Source organism: Suillus clintonianus (assembly GCF_016758775.1).
Source record: "Suillus clintonianus strain FC179 chromosome Unknown DEU56scaffold_4, whole genome shotgun sequence".
NCBI lineage: Eukaryota > Fungi > Basidiomycota > Agaricomycetes > Boletales > Suillaceae > Suillus > Suillus clintonianus.
In genome coordinates, this window is record NW_024539228.1 from 235,082 (window position 1) to 247,707 (window position 12,626).

A 12,626-nucleotide genomic window follows, 5' to 3' on the forward strand; every position below is an offset into this window, starting at 1 on the left:
TCCATTCCCGTCACCGTCTCCCGCCATCGTCCATTGTGGCATCATCTCCTCAGCTCTGGCCCCTGAGGCCTGGATTTCCAGTGCTGAAATGGGGCTCACGAAATCACCTCTTCGGAAGGCGAAACTCAAGGTGGCCATTGCGTATTCGTCGAAGCAGCTGGGATAAGACTTCCTGCAAGTATGCGTGAATCACCTCGCATGCTTCGTCTTGTGTGCGAGCTGATGCTTTTCGAGTTGAACTCTCTTACGCGCGTACGTGTGTGTGCCAGAAATGTATGTATGCGGGTCTGTGGTAATGTCCGAGGTGCTAGAACAGTATTTAGTATTCCCAATGCTTGCATCTACTTACCTTTATTGATATTCATTCAGAAACACGAGACTGAGTGTCGAGCGACGAAGGTGTATATGTATGAGCAGCTGAGCCGCGACCGCTGCTATGACAAGCCATCGAAATCGAGAAACGGCGGGAACGGAGAGGAATGCAACTCCTTCGGTGGGCGCAAAGTGACTCGATCGCATGACGTATATTCCGATTTGCGGGCATGCGATGGACACCCGAAAAAATGATAGGCCAATATTGGGTCAAAAACACATGCTCGGAAGGACTATCGCGGTGTGTCGGAGTCCCGAGTTCTAGTGCTTTAATACGCACGCTACTAATCTTGCTCCTTACTTACAACTCCCTATTCGCCCCCAATCATGGTTGCAGGTGTTCAGATTCACACAAAGGTCGCTCAGGACGCCCAGACTGAAATCCTCACCGATGCTGCAGTCGCATTTCTCGCTGCACTTCATAGAACCTTCGAGTCTACCAGGCAGACCCTCCTAGTTGCGCGCGATGATGCACAGCGCAGGTTTGACTCGGGAGTACCTCTTGACTTTCCTCCTGAAACAGCTCACATCCGTGCCGAACCTTCATGGCACTGCGCACCCCCTGGACCCGGTCTCGAAGACAGACGCGTTGAGATTACCGGTCCTACTGACAGGAAGATGGTTATCAATGCTCTGAACAGTGGTGCAAAAACCTTCATGGCAGACTTTGAAGGTACGCGGATCATTCACGATGCCAAAGAATTGTGCTGATATCTTAATGTTTCCAGACTCTAGCGCTCCTACATTCGCGAACATGATTAATGGTCAAGTTAATTTGCGCGATGCAATTAACCGACAGATCGACTTCGAGTCCGGCGGGAAGCAATACAGGCTGTCTGAGAATCCAGCTGTGCTTCTTGTCCGGTACGTCTGAGATATTTTCGGCTTTGCATTAGTTATTTATATTTTATGCAGACCTAGGGGCTGGCATTTGGACGAGACGCGTGTTACGGTCGATAATACCCCTATCTCGGGGTCTCTCTTCGACTTTGGGCTCTACTTCTACCATAATGCTCATCAGCTCATAACGCGTGGCTCGGGCCCCTACTTCTATCTTCCCAAGATGGAGCACTATCTCGAGGCCCGTCTGTGGAATGACGTCTTCCTCTTCTCGCAATCATACATTGGAATACCTCACAACACAATAAGGGCAACTGTCCTCATCGAGACGCTTCCCGCAGCATTCCAGATGGAAGAAATACTTTTCGAGCTCAGAAATCACTCTTCAGGACTTAATTGTGGAAGGTGAGGGAAATTTAGTTCCGATGTAAATAGGTCAGTTGCTCACTCACGTGTGTATTGTCAGATGGGACTACATATTTAGTGCAATCAAGAAGCGTAGGGCAGACAGAAGCGCCGTGTTACCAGACAGGAAGGACGTCACCATGACCGTGCCTTTCATGGATGCGTATGTGCGTCTTCTGATTCAGACTTGTCACAGGTAAGGATATTTTCCGCGCGTGACCATAGCGCTCACAGGTGCTTTTAGGAGGAAAGTTGCTGCTATGGGTGGCATGTCTGCACAAATTCCTATTAAAGATGACCCCAAAGCCAACGAGGTGGCAATGGAGAAGGTCCGAGCAGACAAGCTTCGCGAGGTTACAGCTGGCCATGATGGAACTTGGATTGCGCACCCCTTGATCAACCAGATCGCTCGCAAGGTGTTTGACGAAAATATGCTGGGTCCTAACCAGGTTCGCATCCGCGATACTTTTGTATCTGTGATGAGGCTGATCATCCATGGGCTGTAGTACCACGTCCGACGTGAGGATGTGAAAGTCGCTGGCGCGGACTTGCTGAGCTCCAATGTTCCTGGAAAGATCACCGAGGAAGGGATCCGCTCTAATATCTCTGTGGCTCTTGCCTATTGTGGAGCTTGGATCGGCGGCAATGGCTGCATCCCTGTCAACTACTTGATGGAGGATGCTGCTACTGCTGAGATTGCACGTGTGCAGCTCTGGCAGTGGGTGAAGTACAGTGCACGCCTTGACACTGGCGAGCAGATTACCCCCTCATATGTCGACCGCATCATCGCAGAGCAAGCCCCCGGCGTCCAGAAGATCGCCCCGAGCGTCAAGGATGACCATTTGAAAATTGCTACGAAGTATCTCATGGATCAAATCAGGCAACAATGGCCAAGCGACTTTTTGACGAGCGACTTGATGCCGTACTTGTCGATGGCTGATGGTGTTGAGGACAAGTGGCATAGGAGTGCTCTATAGGAGAGTCCCGAGCACCCGATTTTTGTTCCAGGCCGAAGTGTAGCGAATTCTGAAATATTCTTGCCAATGTACTTGTAGGATCGTGCGTACTTTCAATGTTCGGGCCAACCAATGTCGTACGTTAAGCACGGAGTGGTTCAATACGTGCGAGAAATGCGTCATATGCTATTTTTAAGGCAGCTCCTGAATATTGAATCCTAAAAGTGTACCTGTGCGAAACACAACAATGCCGTGAAGGGGTTCAGTGGAAAGAGCAGAGCTTTGCAGATAATAAACACACACTCCCCGGGGGCCACATGTGAGTAGGGCACATCTCGTGGCCGACCTTAATGAACTCCTCGTCCTCACCCTCAACCTTAACGGAGCTACGCTTAACCCGAAGCCGATCGGTTCCTCCGGCTCTCCGAGATGCACGTTCGTCCAGATTGCGGCGTTCCTCACGGCGTCCTCCTTCCCAATTTTGTTTGCCATCATCTGGGGGGCCCCGCCAAAACGCGCTAGATGCGTCATGCATATATTCAGCGAAGACCGCGCGATGTTGCCTTGTACGTACCTGCTTAAATACATAGCCTCCGGCGAACGCTGTTGAGGCCTTTCTGCCTGTGGCCCTCGCTGCTGGTGGCCTTGGGTGTTGCGAGTTACAGAATGATTTTTGTTCTTGCGCCTGACTTGACTCGGATTATACGGGCGGCACGACGAATTTACCTGTCTTCAATATTCAACCGATCGACGACCAGTCGCAAGAGAGAAAGGCTGGTGGTGCTAAATATGATCTTTGTTTGACAAACATGAGATTATGAATGTTGATGGTTGTTCAGATGACATCCCGAAAATATCATCGCACTCCAGCAAGTCGACGGGCCACTTGTACACGCTGCCAAGTGGATTTCGGAACATCTGCGTTCGGAACCGCCGGTATTACACTCTGAAACCGCAAGCTTTTGAAAGGCAAGACCATAAATGTGACCTCCAGCGGATGAGACAGTAGCAGGACAGGAAATTGTTGCCTGGCAATTCAATACGTGTTCCTACAGAAATAGAAACCGCGAGTATTTTTAATACACCAATACGTTGAAAACACAAAAATTACGGGAAAATACAATTCTTGATACATGTCGAAATTTTCGACTAGGCATGCGTTTAAATAAGTGCAACTTTGGGAAGTCTGCGGACATGATTATGGAGCAGCTGGGGCTCTGTAGCCCTGGACTGGCAGTGGACAAGAGAAAACATTTCCTGTATTCTGGAAGACTGATGAGATCCGGACACATAGAGGCCAGGATACTCACTGCAGTTTCAGAAACTTGTCTTGATGAAGCGGATGTATGCCCATTACTACCTCGACGGGTAGACAATTCCTGCGGCAGCTTCTAGACGAAGTACTTCATCCATCAAAGCATCCCTCCCTTCCTCAAGCCACCGACAGTACTCGACTGCTCGAAAGAGCACTCCACTCTTGCCTTTGCTGTGCCCCTTCCCCCTGCTCCCGCTGCCCTTGGGCCTACCCCTAGTGGGCATATCAATAGCCTGTGCTCCGGCTGGGGCGAGAAGGGATATCAACTGCGCGTAGCCCTCACGAATAACATTGCGACGCTTTTGCTCTGACATGATGTGATTGAGTCTTTTCTGGGGGGTTGAGAGGAGGACTTTTGATCTGCCCGTCTGGCACGATGATGCAGAAGCTCTCTTGCGCTTTGCACTTGCACCTCTGGAGTCTGGTTTTGAGGGAAGTGACGAAGTCGCGGATGAAGAAGATGAAGGTCTAGCATTGGATATATCTGATGGTATTTCAGGTTGCTCTTGAAGTATCGGTGACACAGTTTCTCCCGAATTATCCATATCACGCGCGCCTTGCGGCATATGATAGGGCGCAGTGAAAGTGGAATCTGCTTCGAAATCCCAATTAAAATTGTCTAGGAATCCTAAGAGATCAGTTGTTTCGGATGGAGAGAAGAGGTCTGCAGATGACGGGATGGGAAGAGGCGGAGGAGATAAAGCTGATAGAGCCGGGTCAAATACATACTCGAACTCGGAGAAGGGAGGTGGTTGAGACGGAGATTGGGAAGACATGGTGGTGCAGGCAAGAAGCTATTACCGACCCGGAATGAAACCATTAACCGGTTACGGCATCGAACCGCCCCTTGGCCGGAGTGGCGGGAGCTACCGGATACACAAACAGACATAAATGGAGATAAATATGAATTAAATAGGCATATCCGCTCCGATGAATTACTTATATTCCCGCTTCACCGAACAGCGTCGGAACCTCACCGCTCCGCTACACCCATGTCGGCTCTTAGTGAGGCATCTACACCGGCGCATGACGCGGCGTCGGCCATGGACGCACAACAACTTCATCAACTTCATCAACATGCTGCCGACGCCCAACAGCAACAACAGCAGCATACTTCCAATGGCCCATCGCCAGTCAACGATTCCACAGCAACTCGCAAAGGTGAGCTCCGCGCCATCATCGCCAACAATGTCATGTATATCATGTCCAGCAAAAGCCCCTTCAGTAAGGCGAGCATGTACTGCATGTCATACCGGTAAAACTCGGTGCAGCGAGGTATTACCGTGTCAGGTTAGTACAGATCTCAAGCAAATAGATTCGTTCTATGATATATTGACTACGTACCTCCTATTAGAGCTGCTTAAAAAGAGGTATTGGCGCAACATGCGCATATCCAGATCCCGAAAGTGACCAAAATCAGTCGCATCAAAGTAATTATTTTGACTCCGCTGAAACGTAGTCTACTTATTCACGATCTTGTAATCTCCCAGCTCCCGGTGTATCTACATTTGCTCAGACACCACTGGGATATGTCCACGGAGCACCTACTCTCAGCCAGCACCAATATTATGATTATAATGGCGCATTTACTGGCGCCTCTTCATCTACCTTTCGCCCTAACAAGCGGCCACGTAACCTCACAGAGGAAGAAGCAGCCGCCATCACCAGGAATTTTAGTCGAGGAGACTTTTTCGTTGGCTCGAGTGCTCCTGTGCGCATTGATCCCCGTCTGCCAGTCAGGCTCACCCTAGGTGAAGGAGACCATGTGCATTTCAGTATCACAGAAACTTTGACTTGATTGAGCTATCTGTTGCTGGAAAATTAATCGGCTACTTCTTGCGTTCGTTTCCAAATCAGCATTGTGTATCATTACGATCGTCACCTCCACCTTCTGAGGATTACTTTCGCAGTACCTCACGTACATAATACAAAAGGGTAAAAACAATTATGGCGAGATGTAGCAAAAGTATTGATGAGAGTGGGATTCGAACCCACGCCCCGGAGGACCAGATAACATGCTCATCTAATGAGCCGATCCTTAGTCTGGCGCCTTAGACCGCTCGGCCATCTCACCATATATTACGGTGCGACTTAATTTGATTTCTTGGCCCGCAGCAGTGGCGTGGTTTGGCTATGCAGCCTAGTCCCCTTCAATATTAACGTCTCCCTTTTGTTTCAAACCCACACTCACTCACTTCAAACATCATCCTTGTTGATCATGTTGCTATTTTCTTCTTTCCCCAGGGTGCAGGTCGCTCTGTCTGCTTTTGCAATGATGTCATCCGTTTTTGACTTCGTTTATGCTTCACCCACCGAATCGCCGCTTCGCCGTGCCACGATTTGCAATGGAAGCCCAGATCTGTGTACCCGCAGTTTCGGAAACGTCACCTTCGTCGGTGCCCATGACTCCTATGCAGTCGGCACCAACAATGGTGAGCTCCAACGTCCTTGTGCATGCAGATACTCGCTCAAGTACTCTCCTGAAGTTTTCACGACCCAGGACTACAACAGTGAGTGCATAATATTTTGTCCGAACCGGGACTAAATTCTAAATGACCCCTGTTAGTTACACAACAACTGAATGATGGGATTCGAATGCTGCAAATGCAGGCACATAACTCAAATGGAGTCATTCACCTCTGTCACACGAGTTGTGTAAGTGGCGTGCATGTTGTGCCAATAATGCGTTACTCACTGTTTTGCAGTCACTCTTTGATGGTGGAACTCTTCAAGCTTACCTTACAACTGGTGAGAATAAATCTTCGCCATGAGGTTCCTTTCCTTACCCTTGGCATACAGTCAAAGCCTGGCTAGACGCGAATCCAAATGAAGGTCGGTACCGTTCATGACAAATGGCGGGCTTTGGCATTTCTCAAAATATATTGTCCAGTGCTTTCATTGCTCATCGTCAATTCTGACACTCTTCCGCCGAGTAGTTATGACACGGTCTTCAAATCGGTTGGGCTTGACACGGTGTCTTACTCGCCACCTTCTTCTTCCCTGCTTGAAAGTGGCTGGCCCACCCTGGGCAGCCTCATTGATTCGGGAAAACGGTTGATCACTTTCATGGATTCCAACGCAGACTTCACCTCCGTTCCTTATATCATCGACGGTGTGTTACATAGTTGTTCCCGTGGAGACCCTGATTGATCCTCGTCCCCAGAATTCACTAACATCTGGGAAACTGCGTATGACGTCACCACGTCATTTGATTGCAATGTGAACCGGTCTAACGCCAACACCCCGACCGCTACATCTATGTATCTTATTAATCACTTTTTGGATACTTTGATTCTTGGCCAACCTGCTCCGGACCCAAGTCAAGCTAATCAAACCAATGCCGTGTCCGGTACGAATTCCCTCGGTGAGCAGTTTAACCTCTGTGTTAGCCAGCAGGGCAGAAACCCGAACTTCATGCTCGTTGACGTACGTACATCCAACTGCCTCGTGGATTTCTTTCTAATGATTCCAAGTTCTATGAGTACGGTGGTGGATCTGTCTTCGAGGTCGCTGCCACTGCTAACGGCGTCACCTATTCCCCTGCCACGCCCATTGCGACTCCAATGGGAACAAGTTCAGCCTCCTCGCCGTCTGTGACCTCATCCTCATTGAACTCCGGCCGGCCTAACCTCAGCCGGTGGAGCTCAGCTTGGGTGGTTATTGGCAGCGTGGCGTTCGGCGCCTTCTGCATTTTTTAATCTGTCATCTGACGTTGGTCGCGCATGTCCACTACTGGGACGGTATACCATACAGTAATCTGGATCTGGGACTGAACTCGTACCATATACACTCGCACTATACTTGTCGAACTATACAATGGATTGTCATGGACTTGAATGATACTATCGTTTTCTTTCTATACGCCACTTATATACTCGAGGTTTGTAAGTCTTCTCATCCGTTTTGCTTGCCTTGGAAACTGCCGCATTGTCCATTTCGTCCTCATCTTCATCGTTGTTCTCAGCCCCTACTTCTTCAACGCCACGCAACTTCCGTCGACCTCCCTTACCTGCCAGAAGTCTTTGCATCTCTAGCTCACGCTGTGTATACCGTAATTGAGTGTCACGTTTTAATCGCGCAGCGAGTTCTTTCAGGAGGCGTTTGCGGTTTTGCTGAACGAAAATTCTCAGGAAGTGGATGATAACAACAACAAATGGGCATACCACATTAAGCTGTCGTGTTTCTTCAGTGTCCTCAGTAATATCCGTTGTTGCACCAGCTGAGGATTTGCTCTTCCTTCTCCGTCGAGAAGACGCACTTTCCTGGGTCTTCCAGCCGAGGTCAACTTGGGCTCGTTTGACGTCCACTTCAGTCGTAGTTTTGATTTGGTTTGTAGATCGCCGCTGAGATAATTGTTTGGCTACAACGTATATATCGTCATGTCATGCACGATACAGCGTCACAAGACACACTCGCCTTCCGTCTCGTTCTCAGCGAAGATAATATGACGTGGGGGTGGACGCCGTTTTGTTTCTGGAGGTATGACAGCTGCTTCTCGAAGTGTTTCCAGGTCAGTTTCGTCCAACACGTCCTCGCCGTCGTCCTCTGTGTCATCATCCTGCGGGGCAATAAGATTGGCCAAAGCAGTAAGTTGGCCTTTAATCCTCTCGATTTTCTGTCAAATAATGAGTTGATTGATTGATATGTTATACGCATGAAATACATGCCTTCAGTCCGTTAGCTCTCATTGTGCGAACATAGCCCTCATCTTGTGTCTTGAGGAGCTTAACCATATCCATAGGCATAGAAACATTTCCTCTATCCTTGACGTGCACCCCCTGCACCGTCCTCTCCTTGTTCATCCCAAAGTAGAACTCATCCTTATTTCTGTCCGCTGCCTTCTGCCTAAGGCGCGTCAGACGATCCTGCTTGGAGTGATAATCTCGTGCACGTTGGACATAGTCCTTGTGCTTTTCTAATATCCCAAACTTTGCGCGATGAGAGAGCTGTGAACGCTCTTTATGATTTCGCCTATGCAGCGAATTTCTGAGGGAGGAGGTCATTGTTGGAAAAAGGAAAGCGCGTGACAAAAATGTTACGTGACATTGTATAAAGTTGTCACACGCGGGACCAGTTTTCCACCTTTTTGCTTTCATCCCAACCATTTTTTGTTCGGAATCCTTGTCAAAAAATGAGTTTCCAGCATTTCAGGCTCGGGCAACTGGCCATGTCCCAGCCTTTGCCTCCACATTTGCAACAGAATCAGCAGCAATCTTATTCACAAAATCCCCCATCGTCCACTTCTACGCCCGCAGCGCCCTCTAGCCTTGCCACCCCAGCGCCCCCAAAGTCGACCACTGCGAGGTCACCTTACGGGTGTGGCGACAGTGACGATGGCTACACTCTTATATTTCCAAACCTCGCTGCTTTCCAGGAATGGAGGGTTCATGAGGAAGAAACACAAATGGTTGAATTCGTGAAGGGCGATACTCATGGCAGCAAGGCAGTTCCTCCCCGTTTCAAGGACCACACCAAACTAGTTTGCGCTCGGCATTCAAGGAGTGGTCGCAAGAAGTATGTGAAGAAACACCCAGAGCGCGTTCGCAAGGTGCCCAGCAGGAAGGTTCGTATCAGCAGCATGCTCCACATGATGGCTTGTTCATGCATTCTCTCAGCTTGACGGGCAGGGGTGTCTGGCATCTATTAGCTACAAGACCTATTATGACACCGATGAGGTTCGAGTGTGTTGTGCGTATTCATATGATGCTGGGGGAATCGCCATTCCTGAACAACTCCATAGACATTGCTGAGCACTCACATCCTATTGGGCTGGCAAACTTGCCCTTCACCCGTCGCGGCAGGCGACAAACAGTGCTAGCCGAGAAGGAGGAGTCGAAGCGCACCCTACAAGCTGCGTCTGCAGCCCCCGCTCCCACGCAGCAGGAGGGCTCCTCTACTTCGTCTCAAACACAGGTCCAAAGTTATCCTTCAAACCCTCCACTCACCCATCTGCCCCATCCGTTCCCCGCTTTCCCCGGACCTCCGACAATGGGATATCCTCACATCGGTCCTCCTCAGGGTTCACCATCTCAGCAAGAACTGTGGGATCGCATGAGCATTTTATTTAATTCCATTCGTGAACATGCTCGAGCGTTCGATTACCCAGGGCCTACTGTTGTTGCTCTTGAAAGCGTTCTTATCCGACTGTACTTGGAAAGCCCGATGGGCGTTGTAGGGGGGCCAGGCTTTGGAGTTCTTGGCCCAAGTATGCACGGAGGCGCGATGGCCCCTCATCAGCATCAGCAGCCCCAACAATCCCATCAGGATGTTCGTCAACACCAACAGCAAATGAACGGCGCATCACCTCAAAATGGTGAACAAGTGGTAAATAATGAAATGGATAGCGGTATAGAAAGTGGTTGACAACCCAGATTTTGGTTTTCTTGTTTATCACCGCCATTTTGAAGATTCGTCCTTGCAAACTGTACTGTAACATAGGTCAATGTCTAGTGGATTCTTCCATGCGTTTACTTCCTCGGGACAGTATCGCACATGTACCAAACACTCCTTTTAATGCAGTATAATTCATCCTAGTATCCTCATATATTTCCAGCGAGATCCTGCTGGACCTGTTAGCACAAGACGGCCGAGACATTGACTACATGTACATAAGATATATTGCCTACAGCACATCGATCACTCCTCTAGATATACCTCAATATCAATCCGCAAACGGGTCTGCGAATGGGTCCTCGTCATCCACGATTCTTTCTGACTGTCGCGAGCTTGAAGACGTCGCATGTGGGTGTGCGTCGTATCTCGGTCGTTCCTCTTCCTCGCTCTCGTAGTCGCTGAAATCAGAGAGACTTCCCCTCCCCTGATCCCACTCCGAATCCGGTGAAATGGTACGATGTGCAGTTGGTCTCATGGGTGGGGGCAGTTTCCCCTCTTCGTTACCCAGAGACCCAAAGGATAGATCTTGAAGATCTTCGTGGATATAATTCCTGCCGCTTTCTTGTTCATCATAATCGTGTAACTGTTGCTTGTATTGCTCAACAGCTGCTCGTTGTTGGGTCGACAGCTCGCCTGTACTATTCGGGGTGAGGTGCGTCGCCGCCATTGCGGCCTGTACGCTCGCCGTAGGATCTAACGGTGTTTTCTGATCGGGAGCTGAAAGCTGAACGCAGATCATTGAGCAGCGAATTTATGGTGGAAGGCAACGACTTACATTGACATACATTTGCAGGGCGGTAATAATGCGCTCGTTCGTCTCGATTAACGCTCCGATCATTTCCTCGTTCTCCACGAGCTGCGTTCAGTCATAAGCAAAGAAACCAACAACAACAAAAAATAAAATAAAATACAGACTTGGATATAGCGCACTATAGGCTTACGGACAGAACGTGCCTTCCCAAGACACTCCTGCACACGTTCATTCGAGACCACGCTTTCCTTCTCGCCATTCACCAGCATTATGGCGTTCACAAGGTTACTGGACGCTTGACTTGCGTTAGCGATGGTTGTGAGTATTTGTGGCTTCTCCTGTTATTGTGTCAGATTGGTGTCAGATCGCGGGCATGATGATGAAGATCACGCACAACTTCAAAATTGAAGGGAGCTCGTCGGGGCCGGTCCTTCTTCCTTGCGTCTTCCTCTGCTTGACGTGCCTTTTGCTTCGCTTCTTGCTTCGCACGCTTAGCCCGTTGTTTCGACAGCTCCTTCTCATCCTTCTCTTTCATTTTCCTTTCGTAGTCAGATGATGGCCCATGACTGAGTGGATCTGCACTATTTGAGTATCCTTGGCTGCGACGATCTGCGGTACGACACTGCCTATAGAGACCCGCAACAACAGACATCGATGGATCATCCTTGAACTGCTTGTGCCATGATGCAAGGACTTCTATGAGCTTCTTTTTAACTTTCTGGTCCGTCATTGGATCAGCTGCGAGATGCTTTATGGCGTCAGTCAAGTTGCCGTCAGCGAACGTCGCTGTTACCATCAGCCAAAGCCAGTCGTGTATCGGTGTATAAACTCACTTTGGAATTTCTGAGCACCATTGTCGACAAGTGCTTTCAGTATCTGGTCCTATCAGTCAAGAGTCTACTTCCGCCGATAAGGAATTAAAACGTACGACAAGTGCACGGTACCGATGGTGCGTATCTCCATGCTTTAATTTCTTCCGTATTGCTCTGGATGCTTCGGAAGTCCTAGTGTAAGGAGGCGGACGCCCAACGCATCAATGGTCACCACTAAATAATATCAGGTCCGGATTTCAAGCGCACCCTGTTGGTTGTAGTGCAATTGAATCCACTAGCTCTGGGATTCTTGAAATAGTTGAGCTTAGCATGTATTTAGAGATAGTATCTTTCCTACCCATCATATGCCTCATCATCATATGAAGGCGAGGTGAGAATGTCTATCCAATCGGTGACAGATGACTGCAGCAGATTGTAATTAGCAAGTAAGAGAGATAGATATCCTGGACGCACATGAGGTTTCTCTCGGTTGAGCGCAGAAACTGCAAACTTGAGAGCAGACATGAAGAGCTGCTTAAGCTTGGGGCCACGGCCAAGTGGACTGTTAAGGAAAGGCGCCTAAATCAAGGGGGCGTGACGTCACGTTCCTGTTACGCCGTCCGACTGTCAGGTGATTGTTTTACCTTTCTACTATAGGGGTCGTCGTTGGCGACTTCTTACCTTGCTCCGGTTATGATGTTGAATATCGCAATTTGCCCATTTTAATCTGCAGTCAAACAAGACAAGTCCAGTGACTATGAGGCCATTAGGAAACATCGAGT

At 49.1% G+C, this 12,626-nt stretch overlaps 8 protein-coding genes and 1 non-coding gene across 9 annotated transcripts; 4 read left to right on the plus strand and 5 right to left on the minus strand.

Moving 5' to 3' along the window:
- The first annotated feature begins 250 nt into the window (after nucleotides 1–250).
- On the plus strand, nucleotides 251–2,832 carry DEU56DRAFT_769418 (malate synthase). The gene is made up of 7 exons (XM_041351324.1): nucleotides 251–322; nucleotides 370–1,045; nucleotides 1,101–1,236; nucleotides 1,288–1,617; nucleotides 1,679–1,813; nucleotides 1,862–2,066; nucleotides 2,124–2,832. The coding sequence occupies exons 2-7, from the start codon at nucleotides 700–702 to the stop codon at nucleotides 2,592–2,594; spliced, it is 1,623 nt and encodes a 540-aa protein (XP_041214307.1). The 5' UTR covers nucleotides 251–322; nucleotides 370–699; the 3' UTR covers nucleotides 2,595–2,832.
- On the minus strand, nucleotides 2,626–3,276 carry DEU56DRAFT_371202 (uncharacterized protein). The gene has a single exon (XM_041345903.1). It carries the CDS (start codon nucleotides 3,159–3,161, stop codon nucleotides 2,766–2,768), a length of 396 nt encoding a protein of 131 aa, XP_041214308.1. The 5' UTR covers nucleotides 3,162–3,276; the 3' UTR covers nucleotides 2,626–2,765.
- A 287-nt stretch (nucleotides 3,277–3,563) lies between these two features.
- Nucleotides 3,564–4,682, minus strand: DEU56DRAFT_769421 (uncharacterized protein). Its single transcript, XM_041351325.1, has one exon. It carries the CDS (start codon nucleotides 4,662–4,664, stop codon nucleotides 3,930–3,932), a length of 735 nt encoding a protein of 244 aa, XP_041214309.1. The 5' UTR covers nucleotides 4,665–4,682; the 3' UTR covers nucleotides 3,564–3,929.
- Nucleotides 4,683–4,829: 147 nt separating this feature from the next.
- Nucleotides 4,830–5,940, plus strand: DEU56DRAFT_769425 (uncharacterized protein). Its single transcript, XM_041351326.1, has 4 exons — nucleotides 4,830–5,049; nucleotides 5,099–5,178; nucleotides 5,243–5,318; nucleotides 5,379–5,940. Exons 1-4 carry the CDS (start codon nucleotides 4,881–4,883, stop codon nucleotides 5,684–5,686), a joined length of 633 nt encoding a protein of 210 aa, XP_041214310.1. The 5' UTR covers nucleotides 4,830–4,880; the 3' UTR covers nucleotides 5,687–5,940.
- On the minus strand, nucleotides 5,859–5,962 carry DEU56DRAFT_t30. Its single transcript has one exon. It is a non-coding gene; the product is annotated as a tRNA-Leu (tRNA).
- A 93-nt stretch (nucleotides 5,963–6,055) lies between these two features.
- On the plus strand, nucleotides 6,056–7,732 carry DEU56DRAFT_769430 (PLC-like phosphodiesterase). The gene is made up of 8 exons (XM_041351327.1): nucleotides 6,056–6,320; nucleotides 6,375–6,398; nucleotides 6,455–6,543; nucleotides 6,594–6,636; nucleotides 6,688–6,720; nucleotides 6,779–7,000; nucleotides 7,052–7,314; nucleotides 7,362–7,732. The coding sequence occupies exons 1-8, from the start codon at nucleotides 6,107–6,109 to the stop codon at nucleotides 7,584–7,586; spliced, it is 1,113 nt and encodes a 370-aa protein (XP_041214311.1). The 5' UTR covers nucleotides 6,056–6,106; the 3' UTR covers nucleotides 7,587–7,732.
- Nucleotides 7,608–8,914, minus strand: DEU56DRAFT_371582 (u3 small nucleolar RNA-associated protein 11). The gene is made up of 4 exons (XM_041345905.1): nucleotides 8,556–8,914; nucleotides 8,305–8,503; nucleotides 8,052–8,248; nucleotides 7,608–8,000 (listed from the first exon to the last, which is right to left on the minus strand). The coding sequence occupies exons 1-4, from the start codon at nucleotides 8,889–8,891 to the stop codon at nucleotides 7,731–7,733; spliced, it is 1,002 nt and encodes a 333-aa protein (XP_041214312.1). The 5' UTR covers nucleotides 8,892–8,914; the 3' UTR covers nucleotides 7,608–7,730.
- A 58-nt stretch (nucleotides 8,915–8,972) lies between these two features.
- DEU56DRAFT_769435 (uncharacterized protein) lies at nucleotides 8,973–10,421 on the plus strand. Its single transcript, XM_041351328.1, has 3 exons — nucleotides 8,973–9,451; nucleotides 9,504–9,576; nucleotides 9,629–10,421. Exons 1-3 carry the CDS (start codon nucleotides 9,020–9,022, stop codon nucleotides 10,249–10,251), a joined length of 1,128 nt encoding a protein of 375 aa, XP_041214313.1. The 5' UTR covers nucleotides 8,973–9,019; the 3' UTR covers nucleotides 10,252–10,421.
- DEU56DRAFT_769437 (uncharacterized protein) lies at nucleotides 10,422–12,452 on the minus strand. Its single transcript, XM_041351329.1, has 9 exons — nucleotides 12,319–12,452; nucleotides 12,203–12,267; nucleotides 12,112–12,153; nucleotides 11,961–12,036; nucleotides 11,866–11,908; nucleotides 11,427–11,818; nucleotides 11,197–11,370; nucleotides 11,057–11,137; nucleotides 10,422–11,005 (listed from the first exon to the last, which is right to left on the minus strand). Exons 1-9 carry the CDS (start codon nucleotides 12,367–12,369, stop codon nucleotides 10,550–10,552), a joined length of 1,380 nt encoding a protein of 459 aa, XP_041214314.1. The 5' UTR covers nucleotides 12,370–12,452; the 3' UTR covers nucleotides 10,422–10,549.
- Between the last annotated feature and the right edge of the window lie 174 nt (nucleotides 12,453–12,626).